At 54.1% G+C, this 26,924-nt stretch overlaps 3 protein-coding genes across 37 annotated transcripts in view; 1 reads left to right on the plus strand and 2 right to left on the minus strand.

The window, feature by feature from the left end:
• Nucleotides 1-379: 379 nt before the first annotated feature.
• SWI5 (SWI5 homologous recombination repair protein) lies at nucleotides 380-5,591 on the minus strand. The gene is made up of 6 exons (XM_055309312.1): nucleotides 5,570-5,591; nucleotides 5,323-5,500; nucleotides 4,984-5,032; nucleotides 3,151-3,272; nucleotides 2,336-2,430; nucleotides 380-719 (listed from the first exon to the last, which is right to left on the minus strand). Exons 1-6 carry the CDS (start codon nucleotides 5,589-5,591, stop codon nucleotides 655-657), a joined length of 531 nt encoding a protein of 176 aa, XP_055165287.1. The 3' UTR covers nucleotides 380-654.
• Nucleotides 5,592-5,737: 146 nt separating this feature from the next.
• On the plus strand, nucleotides 5,738-22,555 carry GOLGA2 (golgin A2). 4 transcript variants are annotated; one of them, XM_055326848.1, is made up of 27 exons: nucleotides 5,738-5,838; nucleotides 7,348-7,464; nucleotides 8,583-8,663; nucleotides 11,735-11,851; nucleotides 12,131-12,174; nucleotides 12,294-12,357; nucleotides 12,773-12,832; nucleotides 13,013-13,093; nucleotides 13,892-13,930; nucleotides 14,230-14,292; nucleotides 14,377-14,470; nucleotides 14,569-14,675; nucleotides 15,607-15,665; nucleotides 15,949-16,090; nucleotides 17,228-17,317; nucleotides 17,436-17,543; nucleotides 17,729-17,816; nucleotides 18,196-18,536; nucleotides 18,804-18,917; nucleotides 19,758-19,982; nucleotides 20,062-20,137; nucleotides 20,336-20,424; nucleotides 20,696-20,905; nucleotides 20,979-21,081; nucleotides 21,165-21,271; nucleotides 21,349-21,502; nucleotides 21,591-22,555. In XM_055326848.1, exons 1-27 carry the CDS (start codon nucleotides 5,791-5,793, stop codon nucleotides 21,812-21,814), a joined length of 3,045 nt encoding a protein of 1,014 aa, XP_055182823.1. In that variant the 5' UTR covers nucleotides 5,738-5,790; the 3' UTR covers nucleotides 21,815-22,555. The 4 variants fall into 4 exon arrangements, with proteins under 4 accessions (XP_055182823.1, XP_055182839.1, XP_055182831.1 ...); XM_055326864.1 differs by lacking the exon at nucleotides 13,013-13,093; XM_055326856.1 differs by lacking the exon at nucleotides 8,583-8,663 and having other exon boundaries at nucleotides 5,739-5,838.
• The window catches only part of DNM1 (dynamin 1), a 61,093-nt gene continuing 42,838 nt past the window's right edge, over nucleotides 8,670-26,924 (minus strand). For 5 of the 32 annotated variants that reach the window (XR_008664693.1, XM_055327022.1, XM_055327013.1 and 2 more), the window contains one exon: nucleotides 23,204-24,456. Coding sequence is in view for 21 of the 32 variants with exons in the window: in XM_055327022.1 (XP_055182997.1) it covers nucleotides 24,384-24,456 (73 nt within the window). In the remaining 11 variants the exon portion in view is untranslated. Of the gene's footprint in view, nucleotides 10,232-10,703; nucleotides 11,220-11,921; nucleotides 12,023-13,100; nucleotides 14,026-18,992; nucleotides 19,010-23,203; nucleotides 24,457-24,834; nucleotides 24,837-25,374; nucleotides 25,412-26,924 lie in introns of those variants that run through there. The other 27 variants (XM_055326903.1, XM_055326902.1, XM_055326904.1 and 24 more) reach the window with 18 other exon arrangements.

Here is a 26,924-nt window from a genome sequence, read left to right on the forward strand (position 1 = left end):
AGGGAAGAATTCCTTCTGTGCCACTGTTTCACACTAGGCTCCTACCCGCTTGTCCCTCAATCCAGAAAGGCAGCAATGCAAACCATAAGCTTCAGAATTAGACTTATGCTTGAATCCCTGCTCTGCCATTTACTGGCTGTGTGACCGTGGGTAAGTCACTTTGCTTCTCTGAGCCTCCACCTCCCCATCTGGGGATGGGGACAGCAATACTCATTCCTCACAGGATGGACTCGGGCATTAGAGAGAACAGATATAAGGTTCTCAGCACAGTGCTTGTACATGTTGGCTTGTTATGATCCAAGGGGGGCTCTCTTTCTCCCGGGGAAAATCAGGGGGCTATCGGAGATCGGAGGAGAGGGACTCCATGTACAGATTCACATCAAGATTGCTTGTATGTTTATTTACAAACGGCAGACATACACACATGTAGATATCACCAGAACATTTCAGGAAATGTGGAGCAGGTAATAGTACTTCCACACCATGTGCCTCTTCTCCAGGCTCCCTCCTGATTCAGATTGAGCTCTCTAGAAAACGGCTTCTGAAACTTTCTCACTGGGAAGCCTGTGGGTGTGCTGGCTGGGCTCTCACTGCCTCTCATGTTCAAATCCACCTGTCCCATCGGGCTGTGGACAAAGGACTGTGAGCCTTGGTTCAGTCGTTCATTTCCAGGCCAAATTCTGGATACAACTCTTTGGTGGTGACACCTCGGATCATGGCTGAAAGAAAAGAAGGAAGAAGGGATGCACATCCTGAGGAGGAAAGGGGGAGAAGGGCCAAAGGCCTGACACCTACCCAGGACCCACTCCTGAACCTTCTTTCTGCTCCCATAGTTGGTCGAGATACCCTCCTGCTATTCTCTCCAGACTTCACAACCATGGGCCCTGCTAGGCCACCCCAAACTAGACTCACTGAACCCTTACCCCACTTCACAGAGGAGTCAAACAAAGCTCCCCTGGACTCCACACAGAGCAGCTAGAGCCACCTGCTGAAAATGTAAATTTATATTTACACTGTACCTGAGGACTGCTGAAAACCCTCAGTCTTTAGCCTGGCCCATGGGCCATGCCCTGGCCATTTGGTGATGCCATTCCTCCTCCTCCCTCAAAGACTCTTTCTTCCTCCCAAGGGAAGGGATGGCCTCCCAAGAGAAGGGTTTCCTGAGAGGCCTTCCCTGACGACCTTAGCTCATTCCTAACTGCCACCCTGTTTACACCTCAATATTATTCTCCATCTTTGTTTCTATCATAGCACTTAGCACATTTTATAATTCCTCTGCTTATGTTCCTTTACTCATTGACCACCTCCCTCCCCCCGCAATACCAAAACGTAAGTCACATGAGAACAGGGTCCTTTAAGGGTCTGGTTCATTGGAGTGCCCCATGCCGTGCAGTAGCACAGGGCAGGTGCTCAGCAAATATCGCCTGAACAAATGAGAGAAGATAGGCTGCCCTATCCTCTCTCTCCAGGTCCTGTGACCAGAAAGACAGGTCTCAAGCTGGGTTATATCTCACAAGAGCTTATGCCTTTAATCACTAGGCTACAGTCCCCTGGTCTTCCTTTCTCCTTGGGGCCTGATCATCCTCCTTTCTCTGTCTGTATCTCCTTCCTTCTGTTGTCTCCTTTCCTTCCCTGGGATCCATTTCCCCACTGGAACAGAGAAGCCCTTCCTGCCACAGACTCCTGGATGCTGACAGGCAATTCCACAAGACATGCTAAACTCCTGCAGTGACCTGGTGGACATCCTGGCCCTGCACCCTGTCCCAAAGAGTCACCAGTTGCTGAACGCTGGAGTGCCCACTGACCTCAGCCAGGTAATGGACCGAGGCTACCCATGCATTTCCTTACTTCCCAAGTGGCCTGTCCTAACCAGCACAGACACCTTTGTGTGTGTGTGTCTTGTGTCTTGGCCAAGCCCTCTGAATAGTCAGACTGTGTTCAAGGAGGAAAAAAATACTCCTTTAAGTCACAGAGTCACCCTCCTGTGACTTTCTGCCTCTGTGGCAAGTCAGCCATTTGAGGTAAGGGTGGTATCTCCATCAGTCTGAGTAGGGACCTAGAAGACCAGAAACCGTAGCCCTCAATCTAGCAGGTAGAGGAGCTCATGCTCAAAACTGCCTGGGGCTCTGAAGCAGGCTCTACGCTTAGGGGAAAAAACCCTAGGGACTCCTGTAAGAGCTGTACAGCTGCTTCGGGGCATTTGAGCAGTGGGCCAGCTGAGAAGGATGGGAAGGCTGGCAAGTTAGAGGGCCCAGGAGCAAAATCCAAACACCTGGGGAAATGGAGCCTCCTTCCCTCTGAGCCCTCGCTGGTCCTCTGGGGTCCTGCTGCTCACCTAGTTTGCCTAGCAGCATCTGGCCTATATCCTTGATGTCGTTATATTCATGGAGCTGGGAGATGTGGTCCTCCAGTTCATCCACACTGTAGCCTCTGGGGTAAGAGATGGAGAGAAAGAGAGAGAGGGGATCTTTAAGAAAGCTGAGGAGGATCCAAGGTTCAGAGACTAACAAGGCATCTATTTTTTTTTTTTTTTTAACAAGGCATCTATTTAACAAATGTTCACTAAGGGCCTACTAGGGGCCAAGACAGACTCTGCCCTCAGGAAGCCTACAGTAGGGCAGGGAATGTGCCTAGCCCCTCACTCCTGGCAAATGTCCCTATGCCCTTGGGGGGCAGCTCCCAGCCACACTGGCACTATGCAACCAAGGGCGCAGCTGAGGGATTCACTGATGGGCACATGAGTGGCTAGTCAGATCCCTTCATGTGTGAAATGCACAAAGCTTGCTCAGTCTGTGCCATGTGACTGTAGCAAGGGGCATGAGAAAATCCAGAAGTTGGGGAAGAGCCAGCTTCCCCCAGGCACAGAAAAGCCCACCTGTAGAGAATGGAGTCCCACGTGAGCGTGAGTGGGGAGCAGAGGCAGAGAGGGACTGTGAGAGTGATAATCTCTGTTCTGACAGCTTTCCACTTCCTAGTTCCCACTCCTCCCAGGCCTGACCACACCCTATCCAAGATGGATTGCTGAGAGGGGCTGGATCTAACAGCAGGGCACCATCCTGGTTTCACACTAAGCTAGCATGGCTAGGTTTCAGTTACTGGGCTCTGGTCAAAAGCTATCTCGAGTATGTTGAGGAGCCCAGTGAGACTTACTCAGATATTAACTGGGTGATCTCCTTGTCCAGCAGATCCCTCTTCTCCTTCAGTTTCTGAATGTCAAGGCGCAGAGAATCCTTGCTGGCCCCATCAGCCTGGCCAGACTTGGGAGATGGCCGCTGGGTGGCACACAAAGTCATCAGCCAGACGGACCCATTATCCACAATTCAGAACCTACAAGTTTGCCCTCAACAGCCACTCAACCTGCGTCTGCTTGGTGACAGACAGCCCCCACCCACTAATGAGATTACATTTCCCAGCTTCCCTTGGAATTAGATGTAGCCCTCTAAGTTCTGGCAAGGGGAAGTTAATCTGAAATCATGTGTGCAATATCTGGGAGTCATTCTTCCAGGGAGAGGGTATGCTTTTCTCTGGCCTTCCTTCCTCCTTCCTGCTGGCTAGAATGTGGATGTAATGATAGAGCTGAACAGTATCTTGGGTGATAAGGTAGAATCGAAGCTGAAAGTGTGGTGAACCTAGATAGAGGCCTGGGTCCCTGAGGACTATTTAGGTCACCATTATTGGGGGCTTTCTTTTACTCCTGTCCAAACCCAATCCTAACTAAAGGGCTCACTCTGGGCCCTAATCTGACCCTAGATAATCTACTAGGGTCATGTCTACTTCTCGGATTCTCTTCTCAAGTCTATGATGTCGCTGGGCTTATGATTATATTGGATAACAAAACCATTCTCTGGGGCTGCAGTTCATCTGCCCTCTTTGCCTCTAGAAGCCACAAGGGCCAGGGCTTGGTACACTGGCTAATCTTTAGGAAATATGTGTTGGATCTGAAGAAGAGGCCAAGGAAGACATGGTTCCTATTCTTAGGGCACGGGTTGTTAATCAGTGAGTTGACAGTGAATAAGCCCTATCTGCTAGACACTGGCAAAAGCTCCAGGAATTCAACGATGGACAAGACATCAAGCCTGGCCCCTGCCTTCTGGGAACGCATATAAAACACCCAGTAATTATGGTTTTCCTCCAGATATCTTCATTTAAAATTCTACTCACACTTCATCAGGAAGGCCCTCGCTGACCACTCCGTCTAAAATGGTCACTCCTCACTGGCTTACTATTCTTTTGTCCTGATATTTTAAAACCTCTATCACCACCTGACATATACATTTCATTGATAATATGTTGTTGGCCTCATGCCACTGGAGTATGAACTCCATGAGGGCAGGGACTGTGTTTTGTTCACTGTGCCCCAACAGTGCCTGGCACATGGTAGGCACTCAATAAAAAGGTGTCCAGTGAATGAATGAGTGACAAATAATTAATCAACTAACAACAAGTCTGAAAAATGCTTTTTAGGTGAAGTACAGTGTGCTAAGGGAGTGTCTAATTGAGCAACTGGACCGAGTCAGAAGTGGGGGTGAGTGAGGCTCCTCTGGGGGATCTCAACCTGAAAGGATGAGCGGGCATCACCTTGCTAAAAAGCTGCAAGGAAAGTATGCCAGAAGCGCACAGTGTATTCAAATGGCAAAGGCAGGAGAGCGCTCCCGCCTCTGGGGGAAGGAGAGTGGTTTTTTGTGTGGGGTGGAATGGGTGAGGGAGGAGATTATGGTGCTCTCGAGCAAGGAGGAGAGACAGAGCCCACTGGGGGCCTGGGGTACCACAGGCAAAGGCCAGGACACTGCTTCTTCTTTGAATCTTGGTGGGCAGGAGGAAAAGAAGGCAGAAGGACTGAGAAATGACCCGGAGTTCCTCAGCAGAACAAGATGTGCTGGGGGAAGACTTGAAGGGGGCTGGGGATGGAGAGGAGGGCTGGGAGCAGCACTGACTTAACACTGCGGAGGGAGAGAAAGGGGTGGGGGTCACAGGCATACTCACAGGGGACTGGAAGGCCCCGCGGCAACTTTGGGAAAGTCCTGGTTGAGTCCTGGAGAGGAATCCGAAGATAAAAGGCTGATTGAACCTAGAGTCAGTCCGCTCTGAGAGGAAAGGGTTACGTGGGGGTGTGGGAGGTAAGGAGTTGGGAAGGGGCAGATATGGTCCGAGATGAGGGCAGGGATCCTCAATGATGGGGCGCCTCTGAGACAGGGAGTGTGGGGGGCTAGATGGGGGTCTCTGGAAGTGATCTCTGGGACCAGTCTGAGGCACGGCGATGGGGAGTCAGGAAAGGGACTGGGAAGGGATGCGCTTTCGCCCTGCTATCCGCTCCTCGCCCACCTCCGGAGCCCTGGGGTCCGGGGCCCCCGCCTCGGGGGAGTATGCAGTGCGGAAGAGTCCAGGGCGGGGCGGGAGAGCGGCCCCTCAGGCCCACCAGGTCCTCGGAATCTTCTGACGGAGACGCCGACTGTTGGGTGGCTAGATGCGCGCGCACCCGGCAAAACCAGGCCCCGCCCCCCTCCCCGAGGTGGGCGGGGACAGAGGCTGCGCGCGCAGCTTTCATTGTTACTCCACCTGCTCGCCTAACCACGCCACCTGACCACGCCCATTCCCCCGTTCATCTTTCTCACCAGCCAATAGAATTGGAGCATTGAGGCCACGCCCACCAGCTGCTACCTAGAAACTCCAGGGTCCCTCCTTTTCTGGCTCAGTCGCACGCCGGCGCGGTGACTACCGGAAGTGATTCCGCAGTGGTTGCCGGGATCGCGGTGATGTGGCCCCCCCCCCCTTACCCCTCCCCGTCCCGGGATGTCGGAAGAAACCCGACAGAGCAAATTGGCTGCGGCCAAGAAAAAGGTAAAACGTGCCGGGTCGCGGCTCCCTGACCCAGCCAAAGGCCCCTCGGACGGCCGGGCCGTGGCCAGAATCTTTGCTGCCCCTGAGGCACACGGGGCTAGCCCCGAGACGCCCCTTGGCGCCCCCCACCCCAAGTCGTCTCAGCCAGTCCCGCCCCCCGGCAGCCCAGCCCCCGCCCTCGCCCGCCGCCCCCGGGTGACTTTGGGCTGGTGACTCCCCGGGCTCCCTGCTCCAGGTTTGGCCCTAGCCTTCTGCCACCCAGAAGCGGAGGACCTGGGCTCTCCAGGCCGGTCCCGGTGTCCAGGGACCTCGGTCCCAGCCCTGCTTTCCCCTCCCCCACCGCGGAGCGGCGACTCGGGCGTTGGTAGGGAGGAGGGGAATGTAGTTAAGTCACAATCCCCCTCGGAACTGTCATTAGCGCCCGGAGCCCCGGTGTTTGGTCTTACTACCCAGTCTTCCAATGTTTTCATGCCCTTTCCGGTTTCTCCGGTCGCGGCGCAAATTTCCAGCTTGAAGGGGATTGGGGACTATGGGTCCTAGGTGGGAGAGGTTTCAGGAGCCCTTACTCTAGACTGTACCCCATCCTTAAACATTGACTACACCAGTGATCATGGAACATTGTTAACACCTTGGTGACAATGGGGAGAGTGTGTTTTCTTTGGTATGGTTTCCATTTAGGTTTCTACTGTCCAGAAAGACTTTCACATATTAAATCTGAATTCTCTACTTCACATTTTAATTCCTTATGATTCTGGACCAGAATCCCCCCCCACCCCGCCTCCTCCCCTCCCCCATCAATTAGTGCTCTTTGGAGTGAGATCTGCTTATCCTCTGTGGAACTGATCTCTGGAACCTGAACTTCATAGGTGGGAATCTTCCCCAAATCATCATCTCAGCATGGAGTGTTCTGAGGGCCACAGGATAATATGGAACTGAAGCATCAATTGTGCTTGATTCATTTGAGAAAGAAAAATCCTTTTATAGTAATGTACTAGGGATGACATTTGTGTAGATTTGTAAGATTATGATAGACTTCTCTCTGAAATGGTGCTTGGATTGTCCTCTTTCTGTTAGATTTCCACATTCACTAGGTGTGTGCCTTTACTGCCTTCTGCCATCAGGATACGTTGATATAAAAGTTTGATAAATACCAATGTGCAGCTTTAACAGATTTGGAGGAAAGGACTCTAAAGTCAGATTACTCAGATGTTATTTTTCCCACTTTTTCCACCTCCACCTCTGGTTTTGCCTCTTGGCACCTGCTGATTTCATGGCATAACCCCAGAACTCGGGGTCAGAAGACTAAGTTTAAATTCCATTATTGCCTTTTCTTTTCTTAGCCATGTTATCAGTCTATTTCTGCAGTCACTGAGAATTACAACACCTTGTAGGGCTGTTCGTGGCATTAAGTCAGATGGCAAGTATGGGAGTATATTGTAAACTACAAAGTTGGACATGAATACAGGGGTTTATAGTCCTCATGAGCCCCACTGATTTTCCTTTCTGTAGTTGAGGGAGTATCAGGAGAAGAACAGCCCTGGTGTAGGAGCAAAGAAGAAAAGGAAGATTAAAAATGGCAGTAGCCCTGAGACCACCACTTCCAATGATTGTCACTCTCCTGAGGATGTGAGTACTGGCTGGCCAGGGGCAGTAGAGGGTGGTGGGTTGAGACTGTGTAGGAGATGTCAGGTACGGATTTGAATCCTACCTCTCCCTCTGCTGGGAATATGCTCCATCAATAAAGTTGGGGTAATAATGTCTTATTTAACACTGGTGACACTGGAATGAGATGGTTGATTTTTTTTTGTTTCTTTTAAGGGTTTATTTATTTGAGAGATAGCAGGGGGAGGGCCAAAGGAAGAGGGAGAGAGAATCCTCAAGCAGACTCCCTGCTGAGCACGGAGCCTGATGTCTGGCTGGATCCCATGACTCTGAGATCATGACCTGAGCCGGAAGAACTCAGGAGTCGGACACTTAACCAACTGAGCTGTCCAGATGCCCCATTGATGTTGTTTTTATATTAATCCCTTAGGGCCTGGTGTGGGATAAGCATTCAGTCAAGGGTAGTCCTATTTGACCTATTGACCTGGTGACTTTCCTCATCCTGGCTTCAGGAGGAAGCCAGGCAGTGAGAATAGCCATATGCCATCACACTGTCCCTATAGGAAGCACCAAAAGAGGCCCAGGGTGTAGCAAGGAGACCAAGCATTTGGGTTAGGTGACAGTGAATTTTGAGTCCATCTTTGCCACCAGTTTGCTGGGCGACCTCAGAAAAATCACTTCCTCCCCTGGGCCCAGTTTCCTCTTCTGTAAGATGATATTGTTGGAGCAGATCAGTGTCTTTCAGACTTCTAGCTGGAGCTCCCTTTGTTCAAGCGAACCCTCCATGGTAGTCTGGTTTTTAAAATGGAGATGCAAGCCTGTCAGATTTGTCCCCAGCATCCCGGGTCTGAGGAGAGGGTCTGATGAATGTATTAAAATAACACCTGCATTGGGCTGGTGACCGCGTTCTCGGTCTCGTTCAGGGGACTTTTCCATCTGGGTACATTGATTTCTGCCTCCGGCACGGCAGCAGGTGGCTGTTTGGGAAGGCAGCACAGGCCATGGATTTGTTGCCCTCTCTCTTCTCCAGCATTTCATCTTCCTGAACCCACTTCTTCCTTCCCTGACTCTCTCACCTCTCTCTAAGCCACTCTTCTCTCTCTCTCCCCTTGCCCTTGTTTCTCCCTTCTCGCCTCCTGTAGATTCAGGATATTCTGAAGGTGCTGGTGTCCGACCTTAACCGCTCCAATGGGGTAGCGCTCCCCCCATTGGACAAGTGGAAGGTGAGGCAGTGCCGAACCCCCTCTCTGGCTTGCTCTCTCCCAGCTGTGCATGCCCCAAGGCTTCTCTGGTTTGGGGGAATACTTTGCCTCTGGCTTATTTTATGTTGCTGTCATTAACCCTCAGCCTGTTCATGTCTGCTTTTTTTTTCACCTGCTTGGTTGATTGGGTTTTTTTCCTTCCCCCACATCTTTTATCATTTTGAAGAAGATGTGAGACACATCTTGAAGTTTAAAGGTAACTTGGGAAAGCTTCCAGAGCAGGTGTGTGGGATTTGGCTTTTTCTAGACTTGGGTATGAATACCCAGTGGCGCGTCAGATTTGGATTAAATAAAAGCAAACCTTCATACTTGCCCTTTGGGCACCTGTCCCCCAAAAGATGAATAGACTGCATAGCAGTTTGTCCTTTTTTTGAATTGGATTAGTTCATTTTGGTTGGAGAGTAGGTAGTGTAGGGTTAAGACAAAGGGAGTGTGTGTTATAGTTACAAGGACTGAGGTTATTTTTTCAGAGGAATTAACTGGAAAGCATGTGAAGTTAACCAAACATGAGTGACCAGGACATCCCGCCCTGCCCCTATTCTCAAAAATCAGTTCAACACTGGGCTGTGTATTCAATGGGTCCTTGCTAGGAGAGGCAGTTGGCTAGGTGCTCAAGAAAAAGAGGTAAACCAGGTTGAATGCATACTTAGGGAGGCAGAGACCCTGCTGCAAGAAGCAAGGTAAGATGTGGCAACATTCCAGGTGCTTAACTGAGGGTAAGGTTGGTTCTAAAAGAACTTAAGACTGATGGGAAGATTAGAGGCGGGTAGCATTCATCCATATGGAGAGTGGGGGAAGGGGAATCCCAGGCAGCCGGAGGGTGGAATGCAGGTAACAGTCTGCATTATGAGCTCACAGAGTATCTCCCAGAAAGGCAGGGAGCCTGGGTGGGTTCTCTGGACATGACATTGGTACTTCCTCCTGGGACACTGGCCAGGCCAGGGGCGTAGGGCTGAAACGCAGCCACGTCCAGTAAGAGATGGGCATGGAGAGAGAGCAGGGGACAGAGCCCTGGGTGCTGGTGTTAGAGGCTTTCACTCCCAGGGACTGCTCACGCCTGGGTAGTCGGGTCTGTCTAGGTGCTGTGACTCATCGTGTGGGCTCAGAGGAGCTGCTGAGAGGCACAGGGAGGAGGGGAGCCTAGGCCTAGGGCAGTCCTGAAGCTCGTATTTGCACTGAGTTCTAGGATTCTGTGCCCGCTGCCCGCATCCCTCTATTGTCCTGGAAAGGAAAACCCAGATTACTCTTGTGGGGTTTTTTTTTAATTTATTTATTCATGATAGAGAGAGAGAGAGAGGCAGAGACATAGGCAGAGGGAGAAGCAGGCTCCATGCAGGGAGCCCGATGTGGGACTCGATCCGGGACTCCAGGTTCATGCCCTGGGTGGAAGGTGGCACTAAACTGCTGAGCCACCCAGGGATCCCAACTCTTGTGGTTTTTAGATCCAATCTTCTATCAGTGATTGTTTCCCACTTAAGTTTTCTGTCCCGGCAATGCTGGCTTGTGGTTGCAGGATCCTGGACACAGAGCTGATAGCATTTCCAGAAGTGGGGAATCATGAAAAAAATAATAAAATATTAACAGTACATTTGGAGGATTGGCGAGTGATTTTTTTAAATACCCCCATACTTTTGCTGTAAGACCTAAAATTGTGAAATAACTTGGTTGATCACAAAATTCGTTATATAGATATATATATTTAAATCCTCAGGTAATCACTTTTTTCTTTTCTGAACGTCATTGTATCTAGTGCTAGGGATCCAGGGGGATCCCAAGATGCCAGGAGGCACCCAGAGCTTGCAGGGCCCAGGGCTGGAAGTGCCCTACCTCCCCCAAAGTCTCATGCCTCAGCCAGCTGCTGAGCCTCTGCTCTTATCTAGGATTCTGTTGAACAGGTTGTCAAGACAACGCCAGGTTCCAGGGTCAAAGGTCACAGCATGGACAGTAAACATGCAAATTGCTCAGATTCATCCTCAGCTCCCTGGGCTCTGCCGCACTTACTCTGAGGAGGGCAGCAGATGCATCCAGAAAGCAGCCAGCCCTGGGCTGAGAGAGAGACAGACAGACAGACACACGTGTGGCCTCTTCCTCCCGCTCCTGGCCTCGTGCTCCCTAGTGCTCCCCTCTTCAAACTTGAGCTTATCAGCCATCTTCCCCATCTCTCCACTTATCTTTACTCATCATCAGACATTAGATCTGTAGAGCCAGGTGCTTGGACTGAGTGTGTCAGACCTGAGCCTGGATGGAGGCTGGGTAGGGCCCTCGTCAAGCAAGTGGGTTCAGGTGGGGAAGAGGGAGCAGTTTCTCTGTGGCTCCTTGTGTCCCGTTCCAGGATCGTTCTCCAGGATACCAAGAGTCAGAGGGCAGGCATCTTACCTCTGGTTTCTCAGTTTGGTTCCTGGTTGGTAGGTGTTTTGGAGCTAGGAGGTTGGGGTGGGTGTAGTAGCCATGTTTTTCTTTTCACCTGCAGGAGTAGGGTGAGGCTTCTAGTTGGGTAACTTCCTTCCCAGGAAAGGCCTGAATTGAACAAATACAGCCAGGAGTAGGAAGGAGGAGGGGGGAAGGGAAAAGAGAGCAGAGAGGAAGGAGGCAAAGAGTGGAACTGACCACATCTCCTTCAGTACCACCACCCTCTGCCTGGCAGGGGCCCAGGGGGGTGTCACCCTGGCATTCCAGAAGAACAGGGCCTGCCTTCTCCCTGACTGGGCACCCTGTCTTCCACCTGCTGTGGCTGCCACAGGTCAGAGCATGGTACTGTCTCTTGCTGAGCTCTACGGAGAACAAGGCCCTCATGTGTTCATGAGGGAGGTCTTGCAGACCTTGCTTTGAGCTTTGGCCATCCAGAAGGCTGCAGGCGGCCCTCGGCTTGGGTGAGTCATAGCCGCACTCCAGAGTGGCTCCCAGCATGTGTGACTGTCACTCTGACCACAGCAATGCCTGTCCTGCCTGCTCTGCATCCCTGCGTCCATGGCAGCAAGGCACCTTCTTACCTGCATGGCCCCTAACCCCCTGCCTGCTCTGTTCTGTGACAGGCGCCCAAAGACCGCGCCGCTCCTGCTGCACCAACTGTTGATGACACCGTGTCACCTGGCGGTGTCCCTTCCCCCTGTGCTAGTCTCCCTCGTGTCACCAGCATGACATCAAATCAGGTTTGTGCCTCCTCCCCCTTTGCCGCCCCCACTGTATGTTCACCCCCTCCTCTTCCTCAGAGGACTGTACCTGCTTTGGGTCCTCTTCCCCATTCTTCAGGTAGCTTGGTTCCTAGAGCAGAGTGCCCTTCTGGAGGACTGAGGTGGGGGAAGCCAAGACCAGGTCTTTCCCTGAAGTTTGGGAAGTTGGCAGGTTATCAGAATGAGCTTGCCTCCCCCTGCCCCTGGGTGGTCTTACCAGCAATTGAGTGACCACCTCATGTGTTTCTTCCTGAACAGAACCATGATGCAGAAAATGGTCCTATCCTCATAGATGAAAGCAAGTGAGTATCTCCTATGAGGGCAGTGGTCCCTGGGCCCAGGCGTTGGGGCAGGCCTCTGCCTGAGACCCCCTCTTTCCCACTGGGCCTCCTGAACCCCTGACTTTCATGTTCATCCCCAGATGTCTGTCCTCTACCGAGAGCCTGCGACAGCTTTCTCAGCAGCTCAATGGTCTTGTGTCCGAGGTACCCCAGAACTTGAAACCCAACGTGGGGGGGAAATGGGGAGGGAGAATATGACAGAAAGAAATTGAGGCAGAGATTTCCCAAGAGGGAGGGAAGAGCTCAGGAGCAGCCAGCTCACTGGGTAATGTTTGCCTGACTCCTCTCCCCTTTGAAGTCTTCCCTTTGAAGCTCCCCCAGGTAAAGGGGTCCGACCTTGAGGCTGCTTACATCATTTGACCTCTCTGCAGAAACTGCATAATGAGAGCTGCCCAGGAGGGGATGGATGAGGGGGCGCTAAGAACCAGGAGGAGTGGCACAAAGGAGGGGTTAGTTAGGCAGAAAAGTTTGCAGCTGATGGGCAGGATGAGGAGTCAGAGGGCTTAGGTACTGGGGCGGGCAGAGCGCGCCTCCATGTGAGCCCTTTCGTGTTTCCTAGTCTTCATCCTACATCAATGGGGAGGGCCTGGCATCTTCTGCTAACATAAAGGATCTAGAGGTAAGTGGCACTAGACCATGGTCCTGAGACCCTGCAGGCCAGCCCCCACCTCCTCCCACAGCGGGGGCTGGGTGCCCCGCTGCCAGCCCAGACAGCCCCCAACCCTAATGACTGCTCTCTCTACCTCTCCCCAACCCTCGTCCAACTCCTCCTCCTCCTCCTCCTCTGCATGCGCCTCAGAGCCGGTACCAAGAGCTATCACTAGCCCTGGACTCCAGCAATCTAACAAACAAACAACTCAGTAGCAAGATAGAGGAATTGGTAAGAGTCCAGTGGGGTCCCCTGATTCCACACTGCCAATCTGGGGCTCCAGTTTTTCCCTGGGGCTCTGAAGAAAGGGGCTGGGGGACCCTGGTGCTAAGGGAGAATGGGGTGTCGGGGGGTTTGAGTCTCAGGTGGAGGGACCCCAGAGCATGCGGCATGGCTCTCTGTGGCTGCCCTCTTTGCCTCCTTCTGTTCTCCAGACACCCCTGCTTGAGTCCTCTCCAAACTTGCCCCAGGGCTGTAGCCTCTGGAGGAAGCACTGGCTTGGCTGGTGTGCTCCTGCCCTTACCCAACCCCTAATTTGCTCCATCTTTGAACTTGGATGAGTCACCTTTCCTCTCTGGGCTTCAGTCTCCTGAGGAGGTAGAATTAGAGGTGTCCAAGGTCCCCTTTTAGCTCAGAGAATCTGGTCCTTCTCATTCCTATATCCCTGCTATTAAGAACAGAACCTGGCCTGTGGGTACTTAGGCCCAGGGTGTTCAGTAAATACTTGTTGAATGAAAGCATCCTTCCGAATCACAAGCTACCAGAAGGGTAGTCTCTTGCTTCTCAACTCCTGTTTCTGGAGGTTTATCCCTGTCCTTTCACAAGGACTCTCATCTGTGCAGCTGTGAGCAAAACTACCCAAGACCCAAAGTCTTTTCTTGGGAGCTTGAGGAGACTCCATCAGTTCATGTCCACATGAAGTTTCCCCTTTGAAACCCATTCCTGGCCCCTGCCCATCCCTCAGTCTTGGTGTGCAGAGGGCAGTGAAAGGGAATAGACCGAGTTACCTCTCTTTGGCTCTCCCCACAGAAACAACAGAACCAGGAAACTCTGGATCAACTGGAAAAAGTAACACGATATCTTTTGTCTGCTGATTATGTGGCAGAGGGGTTTGGGGAGGATTCAGATGTAGAGGCCCATTCTCGTCTTGGTCTGCTCCCAGCCTGGAGGAATAAAAGGCCCCCTTGTGTCCCCCACCCCTTCCCTACCCCTGCCCTCCTCCCACTACCTGCCACCACCCCCCCCCCCAGTCTGGCCACATTGTTGGGCCTATCCTGCTCCACTGATGGCATATTTTGGGATCACGTCCTTTGCTGTTTCATCTCTGCCCCCTCCCAGTCAGGGATGTTGTGTCCTCCTTCCTGCAGGAGAAGAAGGAGTTTGAACAGAAGCTTGCAAAGGAGCAGGGGTCTCTAAGGGAGCAGCTGCAGGTGTGTGGAGCTGGGATCTCCCTCCTCCCCCAGGAAATGCTTCCTTCCCCTCTCTTCAGCGCCCCTTTACCTTCTTTCCCAAAGGTTCACATTCAGACCATAGGGATTCTGGTGTCTGAGAAGACCGAATTACAGACAGCCCTGGTCCACACACAGCAGGCAGCCAGGCAGAAAGCAGGTGGGAGTCTAGACATCCTCCCACCCCATAGCCTGGCACATTGGCAGGCCTTTGGTGGGATTCCTTCCTGGGCTCCTCTTTGAACTCTGTCATTCCAGGAGAGTCTGAAGATCTTGCTAGTCGCCTGCAGTCTTCCCGCCAGCGTGTCAGTGAGCTGGAGCGCACATTGTCTGCTGTCTCCACACAGCAGAAGCAGGTGGACAGGGTGAGCCCAGCATCTGACCCACCTGGCTGGAGGTGCAGCTTCCCTGACAGGGGAAGGGGAAAGGTCCCTTCCACACAGTGGAGTGTTTCCTGCCCACAAGGCAGCACGGGCTGTTTCTTGCTGCTTTAAGGTTTTGAGGTGGTTAGAAGCAACCAGGGCTGAGCTGACTGTCTTGGGGGACTTAGCAGTGGTGGGGGCTGCTTTCTGGACTGAGCACTGAATGTAGAGTCCAGACCCTGAGAGACAGCCCTGCCCCCCTCAATGGCTGTGGGCCTTGGCTGAGTACAGAACAGTCTTTTTCGTATGTTACCATTTGTATAGGAAGGGAAGTATGTGTGTAATATAAGGTGTGTGAAAGGAATTATAAAAACCCAGGGAGAGGAACAGATCACCTCTGTACAGTCTGAGTGGTGGGCTGTATGAACAGATCATTCAAAAGGACAGAGGATCACAATGCAAATTTAATTCCACTCCTTATCCCTGCTTCCCCAACCCAGGGAGAAAATGTAGGCAAAGAATCAGACGGACTGGATGTTTAATTCTAGCTTTCTGATGGGGATTTTAGGCAAACGACTGAATCTGTGATATTCTGTGTTGTTCACCTGTAAAAACAGACACAATCGTGCCTACCCAATGTGGTGGTCGCAAGGCTTGAATGTGATTGTTAGCATGGCAGCTGCTGACATGCTCTGTGAAGGGTCAGGAGTGTTCTGACGCTACTAGTAGTTGATAGCAGTGCCACTGTCTGGGTCTCTGCTGGCCAGCTCTGAATCTCTCCCACCCTTACCGAGTTCTAGTCCACGGCACATGACAACTTGGGCTTGGACATGGCTTTGAACAAAGTGTCAAGTGTGGCTAGGGTGGGTGAAGAAGTGTGGCTGCATCTTCTGCTGCCCAGCCCATGCCTGACCCTGCCTTTCTGTGTCTGCAGCACAACAAGGACTTAACCAAAGAGCGAGACACCCTCAAGCTGGAGTTATATAAGAACAAGTAGGACGGCAGGGCTGGCAAGTGGGAGGGCTACAGGGGAATGGGGGCACCGCATACGGCTTAGAACATGCACAGAGCCGGACTCCAGGCCCAGCTGTGCCACCAGCACAGGCTGTGGCCTTGGGCCACACGGGTCTTCTCTCTGGCCTGCTTGTTGGGCTTCATGTTCCCCGGGGGCCCCTTCCGACTGTTCTGTGGCCCCGTGGCAAGTGTGGTGGGTTGATCACCAGAGTACTCCTTTCTGTTCTGTACTCATACCTACCTTTGCTCCCTCTGGCCATAGCAAAAACAATGAGGACCTGAAGCAGCAGAACTCAGAACTGGAGGAGAAGCTTCAGGTGATGGTGAGAGAGAAGGCAGCCATGCAGCTCGGGATGGAGGAGCTGCAAAAGAAGCTGGAGATGTCGGAGCTCCTGCTGCAGCAGGTGAGGCCAAAGCCCCAGGGAGTCTGGGTCCCATCTGTCTGGGGCCATGGTCTCCCGGGATTGTCATGGCCAGCCTCTAGCCAGAAGCTGGAAGATTTGGGTCCTTGTTTTGGCCCTGCTATAGAATCCTGCTGCAGATGTTGATCAAAATCTACAAATCGGGGCCCTGTGCAGATCTGTGGACTCAGAATCTCAGGGATGGGGCTTTTAAAATTTTTGTTTTTTAAAGCATCCTGGTTGCAAACCATTGTTCTATAGTTGACAGTCACAAGGCTAGCCCATGAGTCCCCATCTGCTTCCTCTTGGAGGTGGGGCCACCAGGTCATCAGGGTGCCTGGGCCAAAGAGCTCCCCTCCTCAGTGTTTATTCACACAGCGATAATCTGCCTTCAGGTCACTTCCTTCAGTGGGGTTCTTCCCTCCCAATCAACACAGGAAAAATTTCATCTCTTTCCTGAGACAGACCTTTAGATACTCGGAGGGGGTGTGTTTGTAGATTCCTTGGCCCTCCCTCAGGTTTTCCCAAGCTCCACAGCCCCAACTGTTTCTCACATGGTCTGTCACCCTCCTGACGGCTTTTTTCCTGCATGGGACCAATTGGTTAAGGCTCCTCTTATGGTCAGTCCCCCCAGAGTGAAACATGAGTCTCCAAATTTGGTCTGTCCTGGGCAGCAGATAGGGCTCTCTACCCATCTCCCTCATCATCTCCCCATCCATTCAGCAGGTGTTGACTGAACATGGCCTCCGCCCGTTCCTAGGCTGGGTCGTCTAACAAATGGCCTGGTAGAGAGAGGAAGTGAGGGCTTGAGGTTGCTCTGAAGTTAATGGACACCCGCACTCTGGGACCTGACCACCCCATTTCTGGGACCGGGGCCAGTTTGTAGCCACCCTCACTATAGCCAGTAAAGAACCTGGAAGAATACACACCAGGTTGGCGGGACTGGGAGCTAGAAGAGCACTTACAATGAGTATTTAGTTAACAGAAAGCCTGTGGACCCAATACTAACGTAACGTAAAGATAGAGATCTGTATCAATGCCAAATTGTACGTTATCCCAGCTCAGATCCTTTGGGGTGGGGTGCATTACTGCAACAACCTGGGCTCCCCACATCTAACCTTCTCCTTTTCCATTCTCCAGTTTTCTAGTCAATCCAAAAGCCCTGACAGCAGCCAGGAGTTACACCAGGCCCTGGAAGAGCGGACACAGCTGGAGGCCCACGTTGGGGAGGTGAGGCCTTGCAGAGCAACACCCTTGCACGTTGGGGTGTGGAAGGATGGCCCTAGGTGCTTAGAAGCTGGTTAGGCCCAGCAGCAGCCCCTGCTAACATCTGTGCCCCTTTTTGTAGCTGAGAGATTTACTAAAGCAACTGCAGCTGGAGAGAGACCAGTATGCAGAGACTCTGAAGGAGGAGAATGCCATTTGGCAGCAGAAGATGCAGCAGATGTCTGAACAGGTGAGATGTGACCTTCAGCGCCCCCACCTTAGGCTGCTTGATCTTTCTGGGCATCAGTAAAAGGGGAATCCTATCACTTGGTGTGCAGCCAGAGGTGGCTGTGCAATTTTTATAGGTGGGAATAGAGAGGGCAGTGGTCTTACTTCCCCCCACCCATGTACCCATCCCCCCTGTGCTTTGGGCAGATGCACAGATTGAGGGAAGAGAAGGAGCACAGCATGAGTCAGGTGCAGGAGTTGGAGGCCAACTTGGCTGAACTGAAGAACCAGATAGGTAAGCTGAGGCAGGAGGATCTGGGAGCAGGATTGGTGCCAGAGGGCTGGTGAGGATGCCTTCAAATGCCCTAAGGATGTGGGTGGATGGAAGGGACTGTGGCCCATGGAAAGAGGTCCGTACTAGGAGTTGGCCAGGTTGGGCAGTGTGCCCGCTGGCAACCACTCCGAATTGTCCTGGGCATAAAAATATTAAAAACTCTTTTTGAAAGTGTCTTGAAAGAGTGCATATCCCCTGAGGTTGAGGGATTGTGAGCCAGGAAGCCAAGGTTTGGGGCGAGGAGGCCCAGTTAGGAGCTGTGGATCAAGAAGAGAGCTTTTTTGAAGGCACAGAGGTGAGAGGCCCTTAGCGTGTGTCCCCCTCCCCCTGCTCCCCACAGTGGTGCCCCCAGCCCAGGAGCCCCCAGCCAGGCCCTTGGAGGAGGAGCAGCAGCGGCTGCACGCCGAGACTGAACAACTACAGAAGGAGCTGGAGAGCCTGGCCGAGCAGGTGCAGGCCCAGGTGAAAGACAACGAAGGTTTGAGTCGCCTGAACCGGGAGCAGGAGCAGCGGCTGCTGGAGCTGGAGCGGGCAGCCGAGTGCTGGGGGGAGCATGCAGAGGAACGCAAGCAGATTCTGGAGAGCATGCAGAGTGATCGCACCACCATCAGCCGTGCGCTCTCCCAGAACCGCGAGCTCAAGGAGCAGCTGGTTGAGCTGCAGAACGGCTTCGTCAAGCTGGTGTGTAGCCCTTCTCCTGGCCAAGTCTTTTGGTGCTGGGCAAGACAGTTAACCCCTCTGGGCCTTTGTCTCCCCACGTGTAAAATGGGGGAAGGGTGTATGCACCCCATGTGAAAATGGTGCCCTTGAAGGCACCCTGTGAGCCGGAGAGCCCTGCTGAGATGAGTGGGGCAGAGGTGGTGAGGACACCTGCCTCCACTCTTCCCTGCACTGTGGGAGGTAGACTCCATGTTGTGGGGTGGCCACTGACTCCTCTTCTCTCTCCAGTCCAACGAGAACATGGAGATTACTACCGCACTGCAGTCGGAGCAGCATGTCAAGAAGGAGCTGGCTAAGAAGCTGGGCCAGCTGCAAGAGAAGCTGGGAGAGCTAAAGGAAATGGTAACTTACCCCCTACACCAGCTGAGGAAGCCTGGAGGACAAACCTACCTGCTCGGAGGGTGGGAGGTTGCCCAGGATGGTGCAGCTCCAGCCTGTGGGGGACACCTGACTCCAGAGTCCTTCCAAGCCTGCCTGTGGTGCAGGCCCCTTGTCACTCCCAGCTGTCTGACTCTACAGAGTGGGTATCCCTGGGCTGAAGGTCCTCGTCCTGGCTAGAGAGCTCAGGCCCCTAACAAGAGGTCAAGAGATGGTGCACCTCGGGTGGCTTCTCAGATTCAGCCCCGGATGCTACCCCCCAGCTCCACCAGTCACTAGTCACTTCTCATCTCTCAGCCTCAGGTGTCCTCAGAGAGATTAGCATTTTGCTCACAGAGGTGTCGAGGATTATAATTTTTTTAAGATTTTACTTATTCATGAGAGACACACAGAGAGAGAGAGGCAGAGACACAGGCAGAGGGAGAAGCAGGCTCCATGCAGGAAGTTCGATGTGGGACTCGATCCTGAGTCTCCAGGATCAGGCCCCGGGCTGAAGGGGCCGCTAAACCACTGAGCCACCTGGGCTGCCCAGGTGTCGAGAATTAAATGAGAAGCATGCCTGTAGTGTGAGGCATTCAGGGCGCACTCAGATGTCCATGGGTGCACTTTGCTTTTTGACTAAAGTGAAAATAGAAGGGGGTCATGAGGCATGAGGCAGGGTAAGGGAAGTGTAGGTCCCTGGATATGGGGGCAGTCACTGAAGTCCTAGAGCGAAGAAGCCAGGGGCCTGGGCGGGCCGGCCGCAGAGCCTACCCCTTTCCTCTCAGCATGGGTGCCAGCCTTAGTCCTTGGGTCTTCCCACAGGTGGAGCTGAAGAGCCAGGAGGCTCAGAATCTCCAGCAGCAGCGGGACCAGTACATGAGCCACCTGCAGCAGTATATGGCCGCCTACCAGCAGGTGGCTTCCGACAAGGAGCTGCTGCACAAGCAGGTGCTGCTGCAGACTCAGCTCATGGACCGGCTGCAGCATGAGGAAGTTCAGGGCAAGGTGGCGGCCGAGAAAGCCCTCCAAGAGTTACAGGAGACCCAGGTGAAGGGAGTTCGAGTACTGGGCCCCGAGGGGAGGGCCTGCTACCCGCGTCCCTTCTCACTCTTTCCTGGCCCCTTAGGGACGCCTGGAATCTGCCACCCAGCAGAACCAGCAGCTCCAGGCCCAGCTGAGCCTCATGGCTATGCCTGGGGAAGGTGAGTAGGAGAGTGTCCAGGGGGAAGAGGACAGAGCCCGAGGAGGAGGGGTGACTTTGAGCAGCACAGAATCAAGTGTGACGGGACCTGTAGGACAGTGAATTCTTCTCTGGGGATGCACTGGCCCCAAGCTTTGTTCCCTGGCCCGCTTTACCTCCCCTGTTGGGTTGTCTGAGGACCCTCCATCTGCCCTGACAGGAGATGGATTGGACAGTGAGGAGAAGGAAGAGGAGGCTGCCCAGCCAAAGCTGAGCATGCCAGAGAACCTGGAGAGCCGAGAGGCCGTGGTGAGCAGACCCCCGCTGCCCCTTCCTTGTCCCACCTTCCCGCTTCCCTCTGTGGTAACCCCCTCCCAGGGGCACCCTCCTTTCTTCTTGGTTCCCTCCCTCAACCTCTCTCAACCCTCAAACCCATGGGACCCAGCGGTCAGCCTCAGCACCATCCTTGAAGCGCAGGTGTGCCCACCAAGGCCGGGAGAGGAGGAGCTTCTCTCTGCCTCCCTGCCACCTGGTCACCCTGAGTATCCACCACAAGAGCACACACATGTCTCACCTGCAGGTGGCATTTTTTAACTCGGCCTTAGCCAGTGCTGAGGAGGAGCAGGCACGGCTGCGCGGGCAGCTGAAGAAGCAGAAGCTGCGCTGCCAGCGTCTGGCTCACCTGGTGGCCCCAGGCCAGCAGGTGCAGGAGGAGGCCGCAGCCCCCAGTGGTGACAGTGTGCCTGGGGAGACCCACCAGGCCCTCCAGGTGGCCATGGACAAGCTGCAGGTGAGCCAATCGCTGGCCAGCCCTGGAAGGGTGGGGCCACCAGGGCGGGCTGACCCTGCTGCTCTGGCCACAGGGCCGCTTCCTGGAGCTCATGCAGGAGAAAGTGGAGCTGAAGGAGCGGGTGGAGGAGCTGGAGCATTGCTGCATCCAGCTTTCTGGAGAGACAGACACTATTGGTGAGTGGGAGGGCCAGCACCCGGGGGTGGGGGGAGCCCTGTGATGGGTCCAAGAGCCTGAGCGGCAGCCCGTGTACCCACAGGAGAATACATCGCCCTGTACCAGAATCAGAGGGCAGTGCTGAAGGAACGGCACCGGGAGAAGGAGGAGTACATTAGCCGTCTGGCTCAAGACAAAGAAAACATGAAGGTAGGGGCCCTGAGCGTCGCTGGGAGTGGTACAGGGCAGGGGTGGAACTCGGGGGTGCTCAGCACCTCTCCTTCCAGATGAAGCTGCTGGAGCTACAGAAACTGGTGCTATGCCTAGTGAGCGAGCGCAATGAACGGCAGGGCAAGCTCCTGGCAACTGCCCAGGACCCCGCAGCAGAGCCTGCTACAGCACCCCCAGCCCAAGAGCTTGGTGCTGCCAATGGCCAGGGTGGTGAGTAGAGCCCTCAGGGTGGGTGGGGCGGGGAGAGCTCGCACAGCACTCAGAACCCTGTTTCTCTCTCTCTCCCTGACCCACAAAGATCTTCGAGAGGTGAGCCTGGCTGACAATGATAATGTGGCACCTCCTCAGGGAGAGGCCCTACCAGGCCACAGTGCCCCTGAGAACCCCACTGCACAGCAGATCATGCAGCTTCTGCAGGAGATGCAGAATCCCCAGCCATACCCAGGTTTAAGCAAGAATCCCTGCGTCCCCTTCTTCTACCGGGCTGATGACAATGACGAGGTGAAGATCCTGGTGATCTAAGAGCCTGACACCAGCAAGCAAAACCTGGAGAAGTGGGGCCGGGGGCTCTGCTCCCACCCTGTCCCTGCCACCCTATCATTCCTTCCCAATTACTCTTTTATCCCTGAACTAGCAAGATAAGACCCCTGAGAGGGGTGTGAAAAGCCTCCTAATGGGGGGAAACAAACAGGTGCAGACCTCTTGCCACCTTGGCAAGGGCTGTGTCTTTTTCTGGACTACTCATCGTTCCAGAAAAACAAAGAGCCAGAGGCTCAATAAAAACATAATTTAGAGGGCTCCCTTTCTTGGGGGGCAGGGGCTCCCTGGTGGCCTCCTCACCCCCACCAAGCAGTCCTTCAGAGGGGCTCAGGCATCCTCTATTCAGAGGCACTTTGGGGAACAAGTGCTCCCCCTGTCCAGCTCAATGACTGGGCAGCACTCTCCCAGGCCTTAGGACAGTTGGGGCTAACCCAGGCCAGGCAAAGGCATAAGCTGGTGGGGGGAGGGGGCTCCCTCCCCAGTGTATATAATGTACCTGTGTAACATTTTGTATATTCTGGGGATAGGGCAGCCCCCTGTATCATAGCAGAGGTTGGAACTGGCAAATGGGGAGGAAGTTCTATTAAATATTTGGGGATGAGGAAACTTATTTATTGATAGCATAGGACAGAGGAAGGAGGCGGGGACGGGGTTCCGCCCAGGTGACTCACAACTTCTGTTTGCTTTTTATTTCGGAATAAATGGATTTAGCCATACTGTTTAGCCTTGTGTGTGCCTGTTTCCAGTCACTGGCCCCTAGGTCCTGGGGTCTGCACTGTGGGCATTGAACAGGGAGCAGATCCTGCCAGCAGAGGGCAGACTTCTGGATTGTGCAAAGCCCCAGTGTCTCTGAGCCTGCCTAGCAAACAGAGCTGTTGGAGATGGTCCAGGCCTGTCACCCCGATGCTGCTTGGGGAAGCCTGGGGGATCCCAGGGCCCCTGCCATGCATGGGACTCTAAGGAGCACTCCTGTCTTAATGGTCCAGAGGCTCAGCCTGATCTAATCCTGGGTTGGGGAAAGCAGGGTCCTCGCACCAAGAGTGCTGCCTTCCAGTTCAGGCACTTTGCCCTCTCATCACCCTGGCCCTCTGGTGGCCTGTTGTCCTTCCCCTGCACAGTGCATGCCAGGGGCCCCCAATCCTCCCTCTGGCCTGAGTTGGTGCCCCTGCCCCCTAGTGGGCAGAGCAGGCTTCCCAGAAAGATAACCCATGAACCCGTAGGTGCTTTCCCAGTAGGTCCTGGAAAGGACAGGACCTCTCTTCACCACTCATCCCAACACCCTAGCAATGGTGGGGCCCTTCCCCACCGGTTCATCCCAAGGTTGAAGCCTTCCCCTTCCCCTGAACTCCACAAAAACACAAGCCAGCAGAGGACAGTCTCCCATCGTCCAGAAATGGGTTTTATTCTCAGCCAAGAGACAGCAAGACTGGTGGCAGAGGACCACACAGCTGCCAGTACAGCGCCCCCCTGTGCTTGAGCGGGGGAGGGACGGAAGAGTGGCCATCCACAGGCCGGGCATGACAGGGAGGCTCATTGGAGGTGGCACACTTTGGAGAGGGGGATGTCAGGGCGACAGTGTTCCCCTGTAGTTGGACCACAAGACTCCTCAAGGACAGCGTGGTGATTGGTTCCCAACACTAGAGGCGAGGCTGTGGCAGCCATATATGTATGTGTGTGTGTGTGTGTGTATTTATAGTTATTTATAGAATGGGATAGGAGCAATACCACAGAGGGGCACAAGTTTTCACCAATATCACGCCTGGATGTGTCAGCTCACCACTACAACAGACTAAGTCACAGATGAAGGGGGAGGCTTTGGGGCTGGGGAGCCACTGTCAAGTCACAGAACAGCCGTCCAGGCAGGCTTGGAAAGGGAGGTCTCCGAGGAATAGAGGGATCTGGTTAGAGGTCGAAGGGGGGCCTGGGGCTCTCAGGACGGGACGGACTTGCCTGACCCGATCGGCTGGCAGTTGGAGAGAAAGCAAAAAGAGAACGGAGAGAAGGAGGAAGAGAACTGGTAAGGCAAGGGCAGCCAAGCCCGGTGGGGTAAGAGGGGAGGGCAGGGGGCGAAAACAAAGCTGAGGGTGTGGGCAAGGGTTCTGGAATGGAGGAGAGAGAAAGGGAAGGTAGGAGGAACTGGAGGTGGGTGGGGGCCACAGCTTCCCAGGGGTCTTGGATGGAGGCCGGGGCGGCCCTCCCTCTGCCACGCACGCCGGTCTCTCATACACCACCAGGCAGTGCACCCACAGCTCCAGGCACATGCTCGGCCCCTCTGCCTTCCCTCTTTTCTGGCCCCCATGTCTTCCAGTGTACTGGCCCAGGACCACCCCTAGTCTCAGAATGTGGGTCCTGATGCCCCATGCCACAGCCACCAGTCCTCGTGGAGAGAGACAGGAGAAAGAACAGAGTTTGAACCAGGAGGGCAAAGCTAAAAGGATGGCTGGAGGGGGCACCTGGAGGCCCCTCTGGGTGGGCAGAAAGCCCGGAGTCCTCAGAAGGGACCCTGGGGAGGCAGGGAGGTCAGGAAAGCCGGATGCCAGCGGCCACAGACTTATAAGTCTAAGAGGGGAGCCTCAGCTGGCCGGGGGACCACAGGTCGCGTAGGTGAGGCTGGGCCCTTCCTGCTGGGGAAAAGCAGAAGAGCGAGAGTCAGCGGCAGGGACAGAGTGGCAGGTGGGTTGCTGGGCACATGTGCGGCCCAACCAGGGTGGGACTCAGAAAAGCTGACTTGCCTAGATCGGTGGACACTGTCGTCCCCTTGGCTGAAAAGTGTAGGTCACCCCAGGAGCACCAGGCCTAGGCCCGGGAGCCTGAGGGTTGGCTTACGGTGCTTCATCTGGGACAGAGGACACTGTTGTTTGTAGTGCCGTCACAAGCATGACCATACCAAGGAGGGAGAGGAACAGGCTGCATGATCCTACCTCACCCCTACACTGTGGACAGGGCCCTCCAGCTTTCAGAAATCAGCAAACCAGAGCCTTTGCCCCAAATTGCTGCTCAACTGCTGGCACCATAGAGGAGGTGGGGCTGTGACCTCCTCTGCCCTATCATGGCCTCGGTTCCCAGAGCTCCTGAGCTGGGAGCTGGCTGCCCTGCCCCGACAGCTTGGCTCAGGTTGGACAATGAGTGTGGCACCCCCAGGACAAAGTTCCAAGCCTGGCTGGCTGAGTTCAGCCCCACGCACAACCCCCTCCAAGGTTCCTGCCTCTACACCATAAACCATGAGCCCTCTGTCCTCTCTGATGGCTCCAGAGAGCACCTGTGTCTGCCAGCTCGGGCGCGGAGCCTGTCCCAAGAGCTCCCCAGGCTCAGTCTTGAGCAGTGGCACTGAGTCCCGAGGCTCGCTGAGAGGGAGGTGAGAGAGCCAGCTGGCAGCGAGGACAGAAAGAGGAAAGAATAAGTCTGGAGCTGCAGAAGGGAGAGAGAGGGGAGCCTGGCTCTGAGGTCCCAGGTGTGCCCCCCAGTGTGGAGCTGGTGCAGCGGCGGGGGTGGGGGCAGACACACTGTTCATGCAGCAGGCAGAGAGGCATGTATGCACCTACCGTGGCTGACGCTCCTCAGGGGTCACTGATAGTGATTCTGAAAGACAGCACGAAATCAACATGGCAGTTCACACGCACAGACAGGGCAGGCCTGGGGGGTGGGGGTCACACACACGCACACGCCCGGGCGTGCACACACATGCTGGGAGGCCCCACGGCCCCGCATGCACACGCTGACACACATGCCCACAGACAACACGCATACACCTCCCCCACCTCCCACTGCCCAGCACCCTCACTGGCTGGCACGTGCAGCACGGATCCGGGGCATGCAGCCACTCGGCACATTGAAGCACACGCGTGGGCTGAGTCACGACACAGAAGCTCGCCCATACACAGGAGGCATTTGCACCAGCTCCCTGCACATTCGTGCCTGGAGTCCTCAGAGGGCCACCTGCAATGCTCCATAAGGGACAGGACTTGCTTTCTCAGGGTCCAGCTGTCATTTCTCTGCCCGAGAACCTTCCATGGCTCCCTAGTCCCCATAGCATTGAGTCCCAAGAATTTTTAAGGTTCTGCAGCCTGCCCCCACTGTATCCACGGCAACCTTTTCTTATTCTTCCTCATTCTATCTGCACTCTTCTCTGGCCAGCGGCTCTCCTCAATGCATCCCAAGCTAAACCTTTGCCCTCATTGCTGCTCCATACCGACGCCCCTGACTCCTCATCACCTGAGTCTTATCTCAATCAGCCCCCAGACCTCCCCTAGGTCAATCTGTCTTGAAGCATCCCAGACTGTTCTCTTCCCCGAGGCAAGGCGGTGACTTGCCAAGCATTTCCTGTATGTTAGTGAGACTGGAGTTAGAGCAGGTGCCAAATCTTCCTCTTCCCATATGTCACACCTGGGCATGTCAAATACCCTTAAGAATCTCGACTCACAAGAGAAGTTAGCAAAGTGCTCCTACAGCCACATCTGCAGTTTGTGGCTACAGTCTGAACTGTAGAACTGCAGACAGTTCTACAGTCACTGTCTCCCTTGATCCTCACACCAACCCTGGGAGAAAGGCAGAATGTTAAATATCATGTGGTAGAAGGGAAACTAAGGCCCTGGAAGAGAAAGTGACTTGCCGAAAGCCCAGGGTGAACCAGAACATCTGGACTCCTATCCAGCGCTCTCGACCAACTACCATGCTGCCTGCTTTACCCCATCTGCTTTGGTCATCAGATCACCATGGAAGCAAGTCCCATCTCTGCTTCATTTGGGGTCCATGGAGGCTAGACCCAAGAAGGCGAGGCCCTACCCTCCAGGCATGTGGAAACACAAGTGGTTGCTACTGATCTGATGTGCTTCTCCTCAAAGAATGTGGCCACTGGAAACAGGGATCAGAATGAGCTTCCTTGAAAAATGGTCATGAGTCAAGAAGGCAAATCCAAGGGACGATGTGGAATCCTTTAACTTGGAAATCTCCGGGAAAATGGGGCAGCCTTCACCCACTCCTGCCTCCATACCCACCATGTTGGTTCAGGCCAGGTTGGGCCAGAGGCAGGGCAAAAGAAGAAAGCCATTAGACTGCCCCATGGCTCCCAGTCCCCTTTCCCAGCTGTTCCATG

Source organism: Nyctereutes procyonoides, unplaced genomic scaffold (assembly GCF_905146905.1).
Source record: "Nyctereutes procyonoides isolate TBG_1078 unplaced genomic scaffold, NYPRO_anot_genome, whole genome shotgun sequence".
NCBI classification, from domain to species: domain Eukaryota; kingdom Metazoa; phylum Chordata; class Mammalia; order Carnivora; family Canidae; genus Nyctereutes; species Nyctereutes procyonoides.